General features: G+C 46.7%; 1 protein-coding gene across 1 annotated transcript in view; it reads right to left on the minus strand.

Moving 5' to 3' along the window:
- Positions 1-21,227, minus strand: part of TOGARAM1 (TOG array regulator of axonemal microtubules 1) — a 50,028-nt gene that overhangs the window by 17,850 nt on the left and 10,951 nt on the right. Inside the window, exons 6-12 of the mRNA XM_075427173.1 lie at positions 15,297-15,453; positions 13,787-13,921; positions 11,391-11,687; positions 9,120-9,385; positions 6,455-6,675; positions 4,682-4,782; positions 859-1,020 (exon numbers count right to left, since the gene is read on the minus strand). Of these exons, the coding sequence (XP_075283288.1) occupies positions 859-1,020; positions 4,682-4,782; positions 6,455-6,675; positions 9,120-9,385; positions 11,391-11,687; positions 13,787-13,921; positions 15,297-15,453 (1,339 nt within the window). The remainder of the gene's footprint in view (positions 1-858; positions 1,021-4,681; positions 4,783-6,454; positions 6,676-9,119; positions 9,386-11,390; positions 11,688-13,786; positions 13,922-15,296; positions 15,454-21,227) is intronic.

Below are 21,227 nucleotides of genomic sequence, written 5' to 3' on the forward strand. Positions count from 1 at the left end.
TTCCACTGAAAAAAGCAGTTTCTAACTCACTTCGTGGAAGAACAGAACTCTTTCTTACATAATTCAGCAGAATTGAATCAAAACAAAATTTGCCAAAGTATTTCTTCTCCCCAAGCAGCACTTGCTGTTGTTTCCACATAAATTAGCAGTCACTCCAACTCTCCACCGAAGTGGATGACGCATTTTATGTATTTCTATATTGACCACAGTAGTTGCAAATAAACATGATAGTTTGTGACCAAGGAAGAGCACGGTTTGCGTTTGCTCTTTAGCCTGAATAATCTGAAATTCCTACACAGAAAAGATGATTCAGCCAAGCCTGTCTGAGCAAGGGCACAAATGAAGGCAGGGGACTACTGGGCCACCTCAGCTGTGAAACACTCGGTGAACCGGCAGCCCCCTGCCGTGAAGCCACAGGACCAGGTACCCGAGCCCACGGCAGGCGCCAGCATCGCTGCAGCCCGGGGCTCTGGACAGCTCTGGACGTGTTCTGCCCCCACTGCAGTCTTGAGCTTGCCAAAAACAGTTACAGGCAGGAGTATGAGAGATGCCTCTTTCTTTTACAAATCACCCAATTACACAGCCTGGAGGAGGCTGGGGGGAGACCTTCTCGCTCCCTACAGCTACCTGACAGGAGGTCGTAGTGAGGTGGGTGGCTTTTAATTTAATTGGCAGTCTAATTTCAGGTAATGTCAGAAAAAACTCCAACTTGTTAGTGTAAGTATAAAGACTAGAAAAGAGGAAACCACGCTAAACATCCTGGAACTTCTTGTCTATAAAACCCATTTTACAAAAGGCTATAGGCAGCCTCGGTTTTTGCCGTAAATGAGAGCCCAGATGAACAGCAAACTCACAAACCTTTTAAATGCTTAAAATTTCCTTGGTGTTCCATATTTAGACTTCTAAAAATAGGACGTGACACTTCTCCTTGCTTCTGGTCGGCAGAATCTCCACATCCGTTGCCGCCGTGCAAACGCTGGCCAACTAGGCTAACGTTAGAAGTCCCCTTGTCATCCAGTGCTAGCCATGCAAAAGGAAAAAAAAAAATATTAAAAAAAAATAGAAACAGTTTTTCCTGTGCATTACAGGTTTCTTACATCGTCACATTTTCAGAGACCCTCAGCCTGGTGTTACACATAGAGTATGAGCACTTTTGCCTACAGAAGTACGAGCATTTCAGCAAGGATGCTCAGCCTCTGTTGCTTTTTCACATGCAAAGCCTTGCTTCTACAGATAAACTCAGGTTGGAAATCTAACTCAAAGCTTGAAAAATTATTTTTTAGTTTAAAGTCTTTCACATATGAACAACTGAATACTAAGTAATTCAGCATTAAAAGCCAAATTAAGTCACAAGTCAGCTAAATGAAAATAGTAAAATACTGGTTAAAACACAAGAAATCTTTCCATTTACCTACCCTAGAAGTCACAAAACACATTTTTATGTTACAGTTGCAGATAATAGAAACTGAGCATTTTAATGCCTGCAAAACATTCTCCATACGTTTTCGTTGTGGTTAAAAAAACAACAAACACCACCACTAATTACTTCAGGAATCCTTTAAAGGACCATTTCTGCTTTTCCAAATATCGTTTAAGTATCTAAAAAGACAGAAGTATTTTCACAGATGTGCTTTTGCTACATATTCCACAAATTCCCAGGAACCAACCCCGCATTCAACCGACGGGACTGACAGGCACGACCAAGGTGACGCAGCTCCAGGAACGCCAGCAACCAGAGGGACGACAGGTAAGGGACAAATGAATTTCCAGAACAGAAAAGAGCAAAAGCGCTAACTCTGAAATAAAGAAAATAAAAAAGCTGAAGGAGGAGCCACAGACCAACTGACCCATGTGCTGGGCAAGTCCGTTCCCGGGAGTGCACCAGGGCAAATAATGCATTTGGAAGCACCCACCAGAAACCAGTATGACCAGAGAAACACGGCCTGCTTTTATGCCCCAGCAACAGACCTTAGGAGCGGGCAAGGAGCGAGAGATGCCACCTGTCATCCCAGGTGTCTGTACACAGCGTAGTTACCCGAAGCTTCATTCTCCAAGTGGAGGGATGCATCAAGCGGGGTTCTACTGCAGTCTGCTCAGGACCCCATACTATCCAATACAGAATCACAGAGTCCCAGCATGGCAGGGGTTGGCAGGGACCTCTGTGGGTCACCCAGCCCAACCCCCTGCCCAAGCAGGGTCACCCAGAGCAGGGGGCACAGCACCGCGTCCAGGTGGGGCTGGAATATCTCCAGAGAAGGAGACTCCACAGCCTCCCTGGGCAGCCTGTTCCAGGGCTCCGTCACCCTCGGAGGGAAGAAGTTCTTCCTCATCACAGAATCACAGAATCACAGAATAGTAGGGGTTGGAAGGGACCTCTGTGGGTCATCTAGTCCAACCCCCCCGCCGAAGCAGGGTCACCTACAGCAGGCTGCACAGGACCTTGTCCAGGCGGGTCTTGAATATCTCCAGAGAAGGAGACTCCACAACCTCCCTGGGCAGCCTGTTCCAGTGCTCCGTCACCCTCAGAGAGAAGAAGTTCCTCCTCATCTTCAGCTGGAGCTTCCTCTGCTCCAGTTTGTGCCCATTGCCCCTTGTCCTGTCGCTGGGCACCACTGGAAAGAGTCTGGGCACCAATACTCTGCCCAAACGGCTGAATTCAAATACTGGACAGCAAACAGGAGGCATACACGCATGCTCGAGGACAGGATCTGAATTCAAGGAACTCCGGGTAAAGTAGAAGAAATGATCCAAGAAGAACCAGTTTGCAATACAACAGGAGAAGTAGAAGACTCTACAGGTAGGACAGGACTAATTCTGTGTGTTTTACAACACTGCAACCATAATTACCTACTCTAAAGCTTCCTAGTTTCTCTGCAATCAGAGACACTTCCAGGGAGCAGCTCTTCACAAATGAACAGACGCCTCACACGGGTCAGACACCAGCCTCCCTCCCCTCTGACGTCCAAGGAGGTCCTAGGCTGTAGCTCCAGCAGACACCTGCGCTTCAGAGCACTGCAGCTGGCCAAGGCGAGCCCCAGCTACCAGCACAACCAACCAGCCACGTAAAGACAAGGTGAGCAATAAGCAGCAAGAACACAAATGTACAAGGGTAGGTAGGCAGCTGCACAGGGACACGTCGTAAGCCTTCTACTCCTCTCAACGCTAAGTGCCCAAGGGGTATCATACAGGTACTGCATTTTGGGAAAGCAGTAGATCTGTTGAAAACAGCCTACATGACAGCAGTTAAAAAGTCCACAAAGTCTGACCTGTGAAGGAAAGCTAGAAAAAAATGGGACTTAGTCTAAAGGACAGAAAACAAAAGACGGGAAGAAAAATATAAAAAAAGTAGCTGCTGGAAGAAAAAAATACTCCAACCTTTGATATAAAATAAAAATGTAATGAGATCAGTTAGAGCAAGAGGGATTTATGTGCAGCGTTAGCAAAAAACTTTCATCGGATGAGACCAGTTAAATACCAAACTGATTTTTACAAGTTCTCTAAGTTTCAGTGTAGAAATTCAAGAGGTTTTTGAGATCTGACTTGTGTGATGGGCCAAGCCCAGTCTGTGGTGGGAGCAAAGGACTTCCCTTTGGCAGTCAGCTGTGCATGTATTCCATCGACTCTGTCAGCAGCAGGCTGTCAGCGCTGTGCCTTCTGCTTGATCAACTGGCTCGATAAGCAAAATAAATGTGCTGCTCACTATTTCACACTGGAGGTCAGCTTCTCACAGGAGGTCTTCTCATATAACAAATGCAAAATCATTAACCACAAGACAAATTACTATGTCAGTGCAGTCTTTAATTTCTGACTTCAGCTGTTATCTGACGAACGCATTTACTAATTCATCCTGAGCAAAGCGGCCTTAGCTGAAAGGAGGAGCAATAGCTTCAATTTCTCAGAAAAGATTATGAGTCTCAGTAGCAACTCCTGTTTTTTTAATGTGATGGCTTTGCAAAGCCAGGCCTGTAAGATGCCCTCCAACCTAACTGAACTCAGTTTTGGAAACTTTTTGGAGTAACTCCTTAGCTGCTGAGGCTGCAATAGGGTACAACGGAGCAATCATTGGGAAGAGAGGTCAGAAAAGAACTTTGTGGACACAGCTCCCCCGGTTCCTTTTCTCTAAGGAAACATCTCCATCCAGCTGAATCAAAATTGACTAAACATCAATAATGATGAACAACCAGTTTCTGCCCATTACTGAAACCTGCAGTTACCTGTAGTTCAGTGTATGTGTAAAATGGAACAGCATCACTTCACCTGGAACCTCCTCTGGCAGGGGGCTGGACTAGATGATCCCCACAGGTTCTTTCCAACCCCGACCATACTGTGATTCTGTGAACTTCAACTTCCTACCAGGAAATTAAAATGCCTGCAACATTTTGACCTTTCCTACTCTTCTCCAGCTGGTGGCCAAGGAATTTTCACACAATACTGCACCGAATTTTGAAGTGCACATACTCACAGGTGGCACTCACATTAAGACAGTTTATCTTGACACAGAAAGGCAGAAACCCTCGAGTTCCTTCTCACCTGTGGTACCGCAGTATGATCTCCATCTGACCAAATAGCACCTAGCAATCACCTTTTTTTAAGTGCTGAAGGGACACAAGCTCATTGAACAAGAACTGACACATCAAGTGACCATCCTGTAAGGTATATACTGATATGCCCAGTGAAATACCTGCGCTGGAGTTATGTTCAGCCACATCTGGGTCTCTCTTTCTTGCCGAAGGTATCCTTGCAGGCTGTGATTTGCTGCCAAGTAGTGGAAAAGAGTCAGACCTGTTCAAATATAAACCAAATTTTTATTGGGTACAATTCTACACGCTAGTGACAGCCCAGCTAAATAACACTTTGTAGCAAAGACAACAACAGATTTCAGTTTCTCCTCCCCGATGTACTTGGTGGACAAATATTTCCAGTAACACTTCGAAAATGTTCACACTGAGTACAAAAAGAGAATGAATTCAGTAGAAATTATTTGATGAGCAGGTCCATTATGAAGAACACCATGAAGATGACCCTTAAGAGCAAACTTTACACCAAGAGTAAATTTACTATAGGTTCAAAAAGCTAAGGAGTCGTTTGGCCTAGGGGACTGCCGATGGCAGTTCTGATCTGGCAAGGAACGGCAAAGGAGAGTGACCAAACCCACCACCCCTCCACCTCCAGCAATGAGCTGTTCTCAGCTCCGTGTCTAGTGAACAGACGTTCACCAGGAATATGCTGTTACCTACAAGACAATCCCGATGCTTTGTTTTTAAAATCGTGCATTTGAATATTAGAGATGACTGGACCCCGAGCCTGGGCTGTCAAACACCGCGCGTACCCAGGCAACAGCCGCGGGAACCAGCAGCTCTCCCGCTCTCTGCTGGGACTGCAACGCACCCGACCACGGGTCCTGCTTTTCAGACCCCGAGGACGCCCCACGCTTCAGAATCTTCACTGACATCAGTATCAAGCTCCCATTGCTTGGGGTAGTTTATTGGTGGACAAACTGATCCTTCTAAAAGTAAATACACAGAAGCCACCCGCATTTTTGTTGCCCAACTGCACAGATTTTGTCCATTTCCAGTGCTTGCAAACCAGCATCTGAACTAAACTCTCTGGAATTTTTATGAACATTCCAAGGCTTTTGACATCTTCCGGGATATATCCTGCCACTTCTACAAATTCCTGCCAGATGTCCCCTGTCTTCCTTGCTCGTTCAGAACTCCTGCACTGTGAATCCTGGAACACATTAAGCTTGTGTCTCACTGCATACTGGAAACGGTCTGTTGTGCAGAACGTGCCCCAGCCAGAACCTTGCCTGGAAAAACATCTTATGTAGAAGTTTCTAGTCTTGACTTTTTAGGTATTCTAGCATTTTAATGTGTTACTTTAAAGCTTATTTTTAAAACTGTGATTCAGCAGTAATGCATACAGAAGTTTATTTCTTTTTAGAAGAGCTCTGTGAAGGCATTTTAAATTAACAACAGTCTGTCAGCAACAAAATGGAAACAGTTCACGTTTTGCAATAAGAAGACACATCTACATCGTCTTCCTCTTCCCACAAAACACCAACCCCTTCCTTCTTCAATTTCCAGGCTATAACAATCAAACCTTATCCTTCCTCTTAACTCATTCTCCTTCTTACTCATGTGTCTAGGCCATGGTTCACATACCTTCTATGGCAGGCTAAAGTCTTAATAAAATATTTACTACCGCTGGCAGTACTTTGCTGCACTGTGTTACTATGGCTGCCACAGGGAACTCTTTCAAACTAAAAGCCATCACAAACTAGAATAATATAACTAAGCAGCTATTGCATAGAGCGATACATTTTTAGATATGAAAATAATTCCCATATAAAAATCAAGCTATGAAGCAAAGCAATCTTACATAGAAAATGTACTACAGATTTTTTCTGCGTGTGATAATTTCACCGCAGCGTTAAGGTACAAGTTGCACTCACGTTCTTCTCCTTCTTGGGGGGACTGTGGACACAGGAGAGGTCAGAGACTCCTGGCTGCACACTCCGCTCTCGCCGTAGGAGCTCGCGCTCGGGGAGGACGCGTCCGCAGACAGAGCAAGTTTAAGGCCAGAATCGGGACTTTCAAGATCTGAAATGTTGCCGCTTAGCTTTGCCCTCTTCTTAGCTGCGCTGTTTCGTAGAGAGCGGAGTGAATTCTGCATCTAAACAGGAGTGAAAACAACAGGTTTTCTTCACTGCACGGGGAAAAAAGCTTTTTTCAGCAAAAGCAAGTGTGTCCTGAGTGCCCTGGTGAGGCCTCATCTGGAGTACTGTGTCCAGTTCTGGGCTCCCCAGTTCCAGAAAGATGAAGAGCTACTGGAGAGAGTCCAGCGGAGGGCTACGAGGATGGTGAGGGGACTGGAGCATCTCCCCTACGAGGAGAGGTTGAGGGAACTGGGCTTGTTCAGCCTGGAGAAGAGAAGGCTGTGAGGGGACCTTATAAATGCCTACAAATATCTGCAGGGTGGGTGTCAGGAGGATGGGGCCAAGCTCTTTTCAGTGGTGCCCAGTGACAGGACAAGGGGCAATGGGCACAAACTGAGGCACAAGAAGTTCCGTCTGAACATGAGGAAGAACTTCTTCCCTCTGAGGGTGACGGAGCACTGGAACAGGCTGCCCAGGGAGGCTGTGGAGTCTCCTTCTCTGGAGATATTCAAGACCCGCCTGGACAAGATCCTGTGCAGCCTGCTGTAGGTGACCCTGCTTGGGCAGGAGGGTTGGACTAGATGACCCACAGAGGTCCCTTCCAACCCCTATTATTCTGTGATTCTGTGATTCTGTGATTCTGTTCAGCCCAATCCACGGCAGCTCGGTGCCCCTGCCTCCACCCGTACCCGGGGTGTGCTGCACTGTACTGATCCCTTTCACTGCTGTACTTCACAAGCATAATTATCCTGCACGTAAATGCAAATGCACAGCGACGCTGTACCCTGGCTTCATTCTGAAAAACACAAGAACAGACTCCTGCAAAAATACACCAGCTGCTCTCATCTTTTTTAATGGCCTAAAGGAAGCGTGCGATGGCTGCTAGTACACGCTGTCGGGACCCCAGGCTTTTCGCAACAGAACGGCACAAAGCTGCAAAATATGCCAAAGGGAATCCTGAAAATTGTGCCCAGCAAGGAGAGCTCCTACTCAACTAAGCAGGAAAATCTGTAACAACCAGAGCTTCACGATCCTGCATGTGCTCTTCCTCTTTTTGCTAGACATATTTGATATAAAAAAATTCCTCCTCTCTCTGTTTCCCACCTCAAGTCACTTTTAGTAGTGGATAAAGCATGGAAGATAGAGTAAGGCAAAGCCATTAAATCCTACTGCAACTGCTCTCAGGGACAAAAGACAGGATTTGAAATTCAAACAATTTCTGTGAACTGTGACAGAAGTAACGGTGGGTTTCATGGTACCATGAGGGGAAGATCATACAAAATCCCACCATACGTGGTACCGATGCTTCTCACGTAACCAGCGCTGCAATGGTTTTGATTTGTTCTGACGAGGACACCGTGGACACAGTTCCATCCCTGGAAACAACCCAGCAGGCCTCAGCAGCATTTTTCTGTGTCCTGGCCTGGTGCAGCTCCTTGGTGTTTCTCAAACACCACAGAGACCTGAGCGACGGCGTGAGCGACGGCGTGAGCGACGGCATCCTGCAGCACGCTCTGGGCACAGCGGCACGGGCTGGCATGAGCTCTCGCCTTACACGGGGCACCTCACGGGACAACACGAGGCTGAGAAACAGCCGTGGGGGATCTACAGCTGTGCTGGCTGCGAAGTATTTCGTGGTCCAGTAAAGGCAGATGCCAAAATAAGCCTCTTCGACAAGCATCATGGGTCACAGCAGGCATGTATTTTGAGAGGTATTAAATATTTCTCATATTTTCAAAGTCACAGGTGGAGTGGAACACTCAAAACACTGCCCACTGAATACATATAAGTGGCCCAAATTATTACTAGTGGATTTCCAGACACAGGAGGGATGGTGACCTGCCAGGCCCAATGCCAAACGTGTCTGTGTCATGTCAAACAGCTGCAGGTGACACCACACTCATCCAGCTGATGCTCTTCTCGTTTTACTCCATGAAAAAACAACTGAATTCTGAGAGAGCTGGGGCACGCTGCATGGGAATCAGGGGCAGCCCACTTCAGCAAAGCCCAGAGGCTGAGGAAGCCCCCGGGCTGAGACACATGAACCTTCATCAGGGAGGTTATTTGTTATTTTGGGTCCTTTGTTGTAACTAAAGAAAGGGTTACTACTTAAGTCTGACACAAAATTTAAAATGAAGTCAGGATAATGAGAACAGAAGCTGTATAAAGGCTCACAGTTCTGTCTTGGCACTACAAAAACTGAGAACATTATGACTTGAGCTCTGAGAAAAACAAGGGAAACTAAGATGTCTGGAACAACCACGGGAAGTGTGCTTCAGGATCAGGGTGTATTGCTTTACCTAGCTTCCATCAGACACCCCGTGGTATCTCATTGAAACCTGCTGTAGTGACAACAGTGTCACAAAATTTAAGTCAGAAACATTTTCTGTCTCTTGCTTAGGAAAAAGAAGCTCATGATATATCAACTGTTAGAAGCACGTTATGCCATACTTGAACCAACCTCTTCTCGGTCCACCTCCTCGCCATCAACATTTAGCTCCGACAGATCCGCCGCAAGCTTCCCATCCACTTCACCCAGCCACACGTCCTCGCTCTCTTCGCTTCTCCACTTTGTGACATTGAACTCCGCCCTGCCGGGCAGCGGGCTCGCGAGGCGGGCTATGGGGGGGACGGGTCTGGCCCCGTTCAGGCCCCTGCGGGAGGCTGGGTGTCGCACCAGGGTGGGCTTCAGCTGCAGAGCAGAATGCTTCTCCTGCAGATCCTCCCCTGAAGAAGACGGGAGCAGAGGTCAGTCCTTGGGGGGGGTGGCAGGAACACAGCGCTCACCAGAACAAACTTCGTGTCTCGCTTCTGTGTCGCACCAGAAAACTCCTTTTACAATGAAGTGACTGTTAAAAAACACACTTCTGCATGCAATTTTATTTACTAGCATAAATACAATTCAAGGACATTTTGTTTGGCTGAGTATGAGCAAATTTGAATAAAACCAGTAAGAACATAAAAACAGCCGTCTGGAGTCGGACGAAGGGCTGAGGCAGTTCCTCAGCCAGAGGTCTGACCCGAGCCGACCCACCGTCCTGGCACACACAGCCTTTATCGATAAACCCCTGTTTTTGGCATCCTCAGCAGCCCACAGCAGTCAGCTCTACCATGTGCATTAAAAAAGTACTTCCTTTGATGAAAACCTGACGTCACCGACCCGCTTCCTCGGCTCCTCCGTGTGTGCCTGTATACAGGTGTTCACGCGGATAAATACCGACACACACGCACAGATGAGAGCAAGCTTCTCACCTGAACAAGAGCAGACAGTGATTCCCTATCTAACTTGATTTTTATACCATTCACAATTTGAAAAACTTTCAATATTCCTTCTCCAACATCAATTTTCCAGATGTGCCAAACGCTCGTTCCTGAATCCGTCCTCACGCCCATCACTCAGTAGCTAATTTTACAAAATCATTAGCGTGTTACCAGACTTGCCCCGGCGCATGGTATTTTCTATTACCTCCTGACTCTCCCTTTTCCACCTCCCTGCGTTTCAAGCTCAGTTACCAACCTCCTCTACTTTCAGTATCTCCTTCTTTTAAAAAGTATAAATTAGTGTTTCATGCGTGTACGCACCAACACATACTTAGTACCTTTAAAAAGTACTTAACTTTCTTAATTAAGGAAAAAAGAAGACTGGTGCCCTAACAAACTCTCCTGTAAGCTGCTATAACAGCAACAAAGTTATTCTAAAGAAACAGAAAAAAACTGAAATGCATACGGGTAACACAGAGAAAATCAGCAAGTGATGAACACACATCTGCAGGACAAAATTGCATGCATTCCAGGGACAGGTGACTTCCAAAGAATTAATTAAGAAATTTTCTACATATGTGCAAAAAAAAGTGTCTCAACGAAGATGACATTTAAAACAAAGTTCTTTAAATCTGCAGAATTGTAGGTGGAGGCTGTTCCTTGGCTTACAGAATGCATGCCTCATGAGGGACTGAGAATAAACAGATACTAAAGCTATTTTTAACCTAAAATAAGATTGCCTTTAGTACGTATTTGAAGGAAATCAGCTAAATTGTTTAAGCAATTGTAATTAAATAAACTTAAAACTATTTCAGGTCAACAAATTTGTACATGAGGTCTCCAAAGAGAGAGGAAATCAGATGCCAAAAAGCAGCCTCTGCCATTAGCTGTCAGCGTAAACTGGGATGAAATCGGCACAGACTCCACTCATTAGAGAGGGAGCTGTTTGTAACCAGGTTTTAAAGAGCTATTCTGAGTGTGGGAAATTCGATACATAAGATTCCAAGGGCGAATAAAGACGCAAAAAGTCGAAATGGAATGAGTAGAATTTTCTTGCACATGTATTAGAGTGTTAAAAGTAACATTTATTTCTGTATTGGTTTTCTTTAAAAGTGCTAGATGCTGGGGTTTGCTTTTATTTTAGGTTGAAGGCAAACTTTTCCCATATACATTGCTGATAAGAAAAGCAGAGCTGGTCCTTACTATGCTTTATCTCACATGTCTGAAAGACAAAAGGAACAAAACATGCCAGTATTTGAAACCACCAAAATACAGAGACTTCACTTTCTAAAAGAAGCCTCCAGCGATGCGACCAGACCGGTGCAGCTATCAAACCCGCACGTTTCTAATCGCAATCAGGGCACTGCGTAATTCCCCACTGACCTGCCACTGTAGGTTCTCTGACCACTGCTTGAAGTCACTCCAGATGCAAACTCAAAATCCACTTGCATTATACTGACAACACTCCTACCTGTATTGTCTCCTGACATCCGACCGAGAAACTGCTTCTGTGAACCAGGCTTAGGCAGTCCTTCAAAGCTTTTCAGAGGCCAGGAGTTGGAGAAGTTCCTGGTATTATCCTGCGACTTCTTTGGGGAGCCAGCGGGAGGGGAGACGTGCTTTGGGCTGCTCCTGGGTGATGACAGCGGGTAGGACGGCAGAATGAAGGTGCCCTGGCTTGCACTCAGACCTTGCCAGGCCGCCGTATGCTCTGCTTGATTGCAAAAACTTCTCGGGGTCTTGCCAGAAAAATTTAGGCTGGCACAAACTGAGAAAAGAAAAAGAGAATCGTGTTTGTGGTGATTAGCCTCTCTGACAGCTCTTCAAACAATGACTTACAATGAAATAATCCACCCTCTAGACAGTCATAACTGAAGGTCAGCGTTTTGCCCAAGCAAACAGACAAATGGGCGAACTCCATTTTGCAAATTGCATTGTCCCTCAAACCATCAATTCCCTTCTTCTGCAGTTGATCATGAGTTTGAGCTTAAGGTCTTTTGCAGTCATGTTTTGAAGAACTATATTTAAAAGAACAAATGATGCAAGTAGATTGAACATGGTTCTGTTGCTTGCAGCTCTCTATTGCAAGCCTGCATAGCATAACATTCGCAAACACCACTCTCAAAACTCAGTGATACAAGAGTACAAATAAAGCACAAATGTTATAAATTCTACTTACTTAAAAAAAAAAAAATAGTCCAAAAATTATTTTTTCAGGACTGGACTAGATGACCCACAGAGGTCCCTTCCAACCTCTACTATTCCGTGATTCTGTGATTCCCAGAAACCAGCATGTCAAAAACGGAACGTAGTTTTTGAACTAGACTGCTGAATTGTTTCCCATGAGCATCAGATGCATGTTCCCCACATGCACTCAGGCTTTGAACCATGCAAGTGGAAAAGAGGACAAGTTTTAAGAAAGCTCCTGATGGCCTCTGGAAGGATCACCATAAGCTGGGCCACCTCAGCAACCCTGATGAGAGAACGGCCCCACAGCCAATTCCACGGGCATAACTGGGAGAATGGGAAAGCAGAGAACGAAAGGGAGAACGAGTGACAACGTGAGTCAGGCTCAGAGAACCTATTAACAGTCTGTGTCACCCCAAAGAAAACCATTCAACTGAGCCTTTAATTATAGCATAAAAAAAGCCCTTTACAAATCAGATAGGTCCAAGGTCTCTGTCTCCTGCTCCTGCTGCTTTCTGAGGCTGCAGCACCCCGGTGCTCCCCAGGAATCCCAGGGCAGCAAAACTGAGACAACCAAGTCAGGCGTGGGTTGAGCCACCAGGGAAGGGCTCAAGGAACAGTAATATCTGGCACAATAACTATTTGCAGAGAAATAAATCAGCAAGTGTGGGCAAAGTACCTGACAGTCTTCTTAAGACTGAGGCCAAGAGAAGAGAACACTGACTTTGTAGTTACAGAGGCAAAAACCAGAGGACATTTCTCCTTTCTTTCCATAGGCCTGAGAAAAACACATCATCTAGAGCCCATAATTGGCCAGAAAGAAACTGAGTAAACGAAGTGCCTGCGCTTCTTCCAAGAAGGCTGTCGGCTCTGTCCCTTGTCCAACACATCTGGACTACTCAATGCATCTCTGTCCAGAGATTTCCTATCATTGCCATCTCTTCCTCTGGACAGCGAGTGTATTCCTTCACTAAATGCACACCTGGCATTTTTATTATTATTACTACTTATGAACAGACAAGTTTATATGTGTTACAGGTCCCGATTCATCTCGGCCTCCAGCTCTGGGGTTGAGGTGCACTCAATCACATCCCTAGCCTCACTTCTGCAAGGAGCAGCAACAGCTATCTGTCTCGTAAAAGCTGTACAGAGACCACCAGAAGCTAAAGCAGTGAGAATGAAAAGCTTTACGTGCACCAAGACGGCGTCTCCGCAGCACGCCGAGGCCGCTCGCCCCGGGCTGTCGTGCCCAGCAGCCAGGGGCAGCCCATGCCTCCTCCTGCACGCTCCTGCCGAGACACCTCGGCTGCCCTCCGCGCCGTCGACGGGCCCAAAGAGGGAAGCTAAGCTGTCTCAGCAGGGCAAGGCTCCAACCTGGCCCTCGCTGTTGGACCAGCTGGACTATCTGACCTGTGCCATTAACAGAACTCTAAAAATAAAATTTAAAAAAATATGTTCAGATTCTGTCACAGCATCGCTTTTTATATAGCCCACATGTATGGTCAGACACCAAAGGTGTGGGCTGCACAATCAATAACCCCAAATGAAAAGCACTACAGAGGAGGGAGGCACAAACACCTCTGAACAGGGACCGAACAACGCTTTAGTAACAGTTTGCATTTCTTAAAGCAGCATAAAGACACTTTTTCGAAGTCACATGCACTGTTAGAACCCACCTACCTTTGTCCTGCTGACAGTTATTTAATCCTAAAAATTGTAAATCGGAGTCCACGCTACCGCTCCTCCCACGGGTCTGTGTGTATCCAAGAGTTCCACATTTCCCTGAAATCTGTGGCTGGTGAGAGCCCATCGCACCTTTCCAAAGAAAAACACAAATAACTAGATAAATACTTGACATTCGTTATTCAGTGAAAAGTAGACAGGAATAATTAATAGTGAATTACGACTCTGTCTAACTTTCAGTGTAAAATATAACTACTTTGAAAGCATTTAGTTCAAGAGTTTCCAAGCAACCTCTTCATACTGTTCACAGGCACACACTGGAAAAACGGCTGGCCACTCTTCCAGGGCACTTTTCCAGCTGAGAACTGTACGGGCTCAAAAGAAAAACCCCGAACAGCCCCCTCTTTGAATACACAACAATAAAGGGAAGACAACACCTTAAAACCCCCAAATGCAGTGAGCTGCTTTCGAGTGAGGTCACTCCCAGCACAGCAGTGAGCAAAGTTTGCATGCCACACATGTCTGTGCTCCTCGGACAAAGCCAGGAACACAACCTGCTGCCAAGTGCAGAGAATAAATCAGGTCTGGTCTTGCCCGGTCTTTTCATGTGCTTTTGGCTATTAAAAGACAAATCACTGAGTCTACGCTGCTGTAAATTAAGTGGAGCACTATGCCTACACTCCTCTGCAGACCTGGTTTTCAACAACAGGACCTTTTCCATTTTTTAAAACAATCTTTAGAGCTCACTCTTCAGACAGCCTTGTACCCTAGCTGCTTAGGCAAAGCAAAGAGAGAAAATACATCGATCTAGAATAGATATGCACTGGTCTGCCCTCCTGAACAGCCTACCATACATAAAAATGACCTTCCCAACACGCTGTCCAGTTTATGGTACCCCATACCCTGCCGCTGCTACCAGCAAACTCTCGACAGCACACCTTCCACAGTAACAACTGTTCTCCTAGCCAACAACATATTCCTGCTCAAAATTTGGTAAAACACTGTGTCTCCTTTAAATTTAGTGCTTTATCTGCAATTCATATGGTATTTTACAGTGTGAAAGCAAGCTGGCTGAAGTACTCTGTTGCTGATCTACATGGCACTTTTTTCCTAGTGCTGCCAAAGCACCAGAAAGCTCCGTATCTCGGGGACATCCCGAGTCCTTATCTGCTCACATAACCACGCTATTTCATTTCGGTCTTGCTGTCTGAAAAAAAAGCTGATCTAAAAACTCCCTTGGATCTACCTAAACTAGTGAAAATCTGTGCATGTACAGCAGGACGGGAAAACAGCGGCCTGGGTTCTGAGGCAGCGTACGCTTCTCCAGCGGCAGGAACGGGACTGCTGCCGCCGGCTTCAGCTGCAGGCATAGTAAATGAAAATAAGTAACAAAACAAATAATCAGCAAATGATAAATCATGCTCATGAAGCTACAAATTTACGCTCCAGTTCTTCTAAATCTGTTTTGCGAACAGCAGATCAAACACTGTTCTGTGTTAATACTTACCAGCACAAACAGAAGAATGCTCCGAGTTCAAATCTATACTATTCTGAAATAAATTCCTTGAAGCTCTTTTTCTACTAAAAAATAACTCATCGATGACCGGTACTCCTTGAGAGGGCCTTAACTTTGGAGAGTGAAGAAAATCACTGGATGCAGAGAACTGCAGGGAAAAGGCAAACAAAGAAACAGAGGCGTGTGAGAAGCGAATGCACAGCAGCAGGACCCGTGGACCTCTGCAGTGGAGACCCCACCGCGGCCCAGACCCGTCTCTTTACAACACAACCCACTGTCACCATGCTTTAGGAGACAGGACTGGCAGAAAACAAAGGTTTTTCTTCCCTATCACTCAGACAACAAAAAGCAAGAGCGTGTGTACAGGAGCCCCATCTTTCTCCCCCGGGACCACGGGGCTTCACCACGCACACACCCACCGACCGCTTACGGAGTGAGGGGAGCAGAGAAGCTTCCACTGAGCACCACAACTTCTCGACACAATCTGCCAAAGCCTCCTTTGCTAATCAAAGGCAGTCGGTTTTTAAATGCAAAACATTCTGATGGAAGTTTTATTTTCCCAGCTACCCAACAGCAGCAAGCTTTTCCACTGGTTTCCAGGGCTTACTCCAACACAGGCTGACACTGTTCACACTGAAGGGGAAAAAACCCAACAAAACGAAGTGGGAAAGAACTGTACTAGTCGTCAGTTTTAAAAACTAAACATTAACATTATGAGTTGTGTACATCAGCTATCTCGGAGTTTAAATAGGCAGCAGCTATTGGAGGAGCGAAAAAAGCATGATTCAGATTCAGTCTAAAAGCTCTATCTGGTAATATCAGCACCCCGTAATGAGAACTGGTTATAGGTAAAGGAAAAAATCTGAATAACAGAAATACTTAGCAAAGAATAGAACAGAATAGAACAGAACAGAATAGAATAGAACAGAACAGAATAATTTAGGTTGAAAAGGACCTTTAAGATCATCGAGTCCAGCCATTAACCTAACGCTGCCAAGTCCACCAATAAACTGTGTCCCTAAGCACCACAGCTACATGTCTCTTAAATAGCTCCAGGATTGGTGACTCAGATCATGCTTTAAATAAAGGTTTCTTGCTTTCTGATTTAATTAGTAAAATCAGTAACTTAAATCATTTCCAGGCATTAACTGCACTCTCCGCTTTCATAGACAAGCCTCCACACAGAAATGGCAATATTTATTCAGTATTAGAAAGAACAGCGTCGTGTTAAGACTAGAAACCTTCTTTACTCAATATACTGGTTGTGTGAATGGAGAATTTGTAGTCTAGCACATACATGGTACACTCGTTTATAAAAATATTTATTTTTTGATCTCACTGAGGATCTCAGTTCACCGTAAAGATGGATTCTCAAACTGGCAACTTCACAAAAACCCTTGCGGTACGAAACTGCAGTTCTCCATTAGCCCATAATCCAATTACCTGCTCAGCTCACAGCCTGGCCCACACAATGCCAGCCGTGTTTGACAGGGAGAAACCCGACAGCAGCAAACTCCGCGCACCCACGGCACAGCCGTGCTGCGCCTGGGCGGACGCAGACACGGGCGCTGCTAAAGGTTCCAGGCACCGGGATAAACCTCGTGGCAATTTAACAGGTCACAATGTCTCCAAAGTTAAATGACTGGGGCAAATAAAACAGCACCTAGATGCTCTGACTGAACATCCTGATGGAGTTTAATTTAGTATTTCATTTAATACTGCAATGGGTTTCACAAAAGCATCACAAGATAAACCAGCAGCCAATAAATCAGCGCCGCAGCAACGAGCCTGCATTTCCATTTAGTGCTTCGGAACGCCAGCCCGCTGCCCACGGGAGAGCTGCTCACCCCTGCGCGGAGCGCCGAGCTACGTGGGCACGGGCTCTCGAATGAAACAGCCTCCCTGTTCCTGGGAGGGGTTTTGTGGTTAACAAAAACGGTAAAAATTTCATCTTTACTCACAGAAATGCAGTTTCCAATTTACCGTTACGCACTGCGTTCCGGGGGCTCCAAGTTCAGCAGACGATTACAGTCACTGCACAAGTGAAGTCTCAAGCGTGCAGCATTTCAAGCAGACCCACCAAACTGCTCAAAAGCTTGAGGCTTGACATAAACCTTCCTCCCTGAAAGCCACAGCGAACGCAGGACCGTACTTTTTAATAGGCCTTCAGGGATTAGACTCTCCCTTTAAATATTTGTAGACAACTGCTTAAGGCATACGACAGCAAGGGAACACTTCAGGAGCCTAAATACAACGTGGGCCATCTGAATCCCATTTTTAACAGGAGGCAGCAGAAGGAATCCAGCAGGTCTGCACTGCTTTCCTAATCCCCGAGCAGGAAACATGAAGCTTTGGAACGAACAGGACACCGGCTCCGATCGCTGGACATACCTCAGCAGCAACGACTTGAATCCCAGCAGCTGTACCGGCAACGCTCAGCGCTGTGCTGGCTTTTTACCACCCAGGCACCCCGAGGGACACTAATGTTACCTTCAGTGAGGAGAAGAACAGCGGCCAAATGGGTAACGTGGTTCGTTCCAGGTGATTACAAGTCAGGATAAAGGAGGAGATGAGAGCTTGGCATTCCTGCCATCAGCTGGCTAGAAAATATTTTTCCCCATCGCCTGGACAAGGTCCTGTGCAGCCTGCTGTAGGTGAATCACAGAATCACAGAATCACAGAATAGTAGGGGTTGGAAGGGACCTCTGTGGGTCATCTAGTCCAAACCCCCGCCGAAGCAGGGTCACCTACAGCAGGCTGCACAGGACCTTGTCCAGGCGGGTCTTGAATATCTCCAGAGAAGGAGACTCCACAACCTCCCTGGGCAGCCTGTTCCAGGGCTCCGTCACCCTCAGAGGGAAGAAGTTCCTCCTCATGTTCAGACGGAACTTCCTGTGCCTCAGTTTGTGCCCATTACCCCTTGTCCTGTCACTGGGCACCACTGAAAAGAGCTTGGCCCCATCCTCCTGACACCCACCCTTCAGATGGAAGGTGACCCTGCTTCAGCAGGAGGGTTGGACTAGATGACCCACAGAGGTCCCTTCCAACCCCTACTATTCTGTGATTCTGTGATTCTGTGTCTTTCAGTCCATAAATCAATGTGCTCCTTGTACAAAGTACTCACGCCCAATTTTCCATACAGAGAAAACAATACGTGCAGAAGGAGCAAACTGCACCCCGCTGCCATGATTGGACAACTTTGCTCAGTTGTTCCAATCCCAGCTACAGGAATAAAAACTGTCTGATTTCTTGTATACGAATCATAATTACAGTGATTATAAATTTGCTAAACATAGGCATGTAGGGAGGTGGCAAATAAATGCAAACCTAAAGCTGCCAGATTTTTCACTGCAGATGGCAGATCCTGGCAAAGGGATTTCTCAAAAGGAAGAGATCGATTACAGCAGAAACACATAACGCTATCTCCCCAGAACACTCTGCCGGCCTCCAGCACCACCGCGGCTCGCGTCCCAGAGGCCGACACTCAGCTCACGGCGAGAGGACGGCTCCATCACACACACGGGCCACCTCCTCGCCATCGCTGTGGAACACGAAGAGCAGGTGTTTCGTAAAACTAATTTCACAGATCGTTTGAACACTCGCTAAGGTCTTCACGAAGCCCAGCTATGACGTCCTCTGTTCGTCACATCAGCACGTAAACGGAGAACTCCACAGGCACTGCCCAACAGTGCCGTGACGTGAAATCGCGCCTAGCTCGTGTACGCTCTGTCACAGAATCACAGAATCACAGAATCACAGAATAGTAGGGGTTGGAAGGGACCTCTGTGGGTCATCTAGTCCAACCCCCCTGCCGAAGCAGGGTCACCTACAGCAGGCTGCACAGGACCTTGTCCAGGCGGGTCTGGAATATCTCCAGAGAAGGAGACTCCACAACCTCCCTGGGCAGCCTGGGCCAGGGCTCCGTCACCCTCAGAGGGAAGAAGTTCTTCCTCATGTTCAGACGGAACTTCCTGTGCCTCAGTTTGTGCCCATTGCCCCTTGTCCTGTCACTGGGCACCACTGAAAAGAGCTTGGCCCCATCCTCCTGACCCCCACCCTGCAGATATTTGTAGGCATTTCTAAGGTCTCCTCGCAGCCTTCTCTTCTTCAGGCTGAACAAGCCCAGTTCCCTGGCTTCACACTTCAGCAAAATGCCCAAACGCCCTCACTTCCCCCCAAAGCACACTGCTTTCGACAGCAGGCACGCGGACCCGCAACGGGGATGATTCACAGGGGAAGAACCAGAGGACCTAATAGATGCTTATAAATTCTGCAGAGTAGGTGTCAGGAGGATGGGGCCAAGCTCTTTTCAGTGGTGCCCAGCGACAGGACAAGGGGCAACGGGCACAAACTGAGGCACAGGAAGTTCTGTCTGAACATGAGGAAGAACTTCTTCCCTCTGAGGGTGACGGAGCCCTGGCCCAGGCTGCCCAGGGAGGCTGTGGAGTCTCCTTCTCTGGAGATATTCCAGACCCGCCTGGACAAGGTCCTGTGCAGCCTGCTCTGGGTGACCCTGCTTCGGCGGGGGGGTTGGACTAGATGACCCACAGAGGTCCCTTCCAACCCCTACTATTCTGTGATTCTGTGATTCTGTAACTCCTGTCCTGCAACGGTTACTAGGCATGGTGTGGTTTACACACCACACACTGAATTTGCAAGGTGAACACGGGGAGGCTTAGCTACCAGCAGATGGGTGAGGAGCTCCCAGCACTCTGGTAGCTGATTTTGTGGCAAATGCTTTGTTTCTTCGTGCTCTCAGCAGAGCAGTGGAGCTAGCAAGGTCTGACGAAGAAGTAGCATTAACTTTTTTAGATAGTGCTTTTGTAGTCCAAACTGCATACAGGGGCTTCGTTCCGATACCTTGATTAAACAGGAATCATAGAAGATGAGAGTTAGGAAGAGAACCAGGGACTGCTAGCACAGCGTTCTCAAACTACTTTGTGTGACCTCGCATGAATGGCCAAGCTGGCAAACCACTGGAGAAGGCAACCATGTCTGGTCACAGCAGGCTAATTTCAATTACTAAACATCAGCACCCAAAAGATCCGTAGATCATGTCAAGTCCTAAAGAAAACAATATAAATGTTTATTTTGGAATAGGATCTGGTCTGGTTCAGGTCACATTTTCCAAGGCTAAACCCAAGGAATGGGAGCAGACAGTCTTGGACTTCAGCGACTTCAGACAACTTTATCTGTTGGATTTACAGATAACAAATTCATCACCACAAGCCTGGCTCTGCCAGCTCGGGATTAGCCACAAACAGGACCTTACTGAAGCACAAAGGAAACTCTTCACGGGCTTATACACTTTATTACCACCCTGCGTTGCCAAGTATTTCCCATCTCTAGCAAACAGAGCGTTCCCCTGACTTCTAAGGCTCCTGTAAGTACACGCTGCAGAATGTAAAACTGCGGGTACTCAAAAAAACAAAGCCAAAACGTCACCATTTTGTTCATCTAGCTAGAAACCAGAGCAGCTTCAGGCCAGCTGAGCGGTGATAGCGACTGCCTTGGTCCCACCTAACGAGGAGGTGGTCACAGAATCACAGAATCACAGAGTAGTAGGGGTCAGGCCACCCAAATTCAGCTTTGGAAGAGGACAGAGTCAAAGGCAGGGCCTGTCCTGTAGCTCGGACAGATGTGTGCAGCTGCCAAGAACCAGCAGCACAGAAGCCCAGATAATTATGCTTTATCTGATAAACTCAGGTTTGGCTTTCAGAAGGAAAGAAAAATGGAAAGCTGAGGTGCTATGAACAGCTTTTAAGCTGTGACTCTCCAATTTCTGCATATAAAGCACCAAAGTGTGAAACCGTGCACTTTAACCCAAGGATGCTAGCAGAATCACAGAATGGTCGGGGTTGGCCGGGACCCCTGTGGGTCCCCCAGCCCAACCCCCTGCCCAAGCAGGGTCACCCAGAGCAG

The sequence above is a fragment of the Opisthocomus hoazin genome, chromosome 7 (genome assembly GCF_030867145.1).
Source record: "Opisthocomus hoazin isolate bOpiHoa1 chromosome 7, bOpiHoa1.hap1, whole genome shotgun sequence".
Classification (NCBI taxonomy): Eukaryota; Metazoa; Chordata; class Aves; order Opisthocomiformes; family Opisthocomidae; genus Opisthocomus; species Opisthocomus hoazin.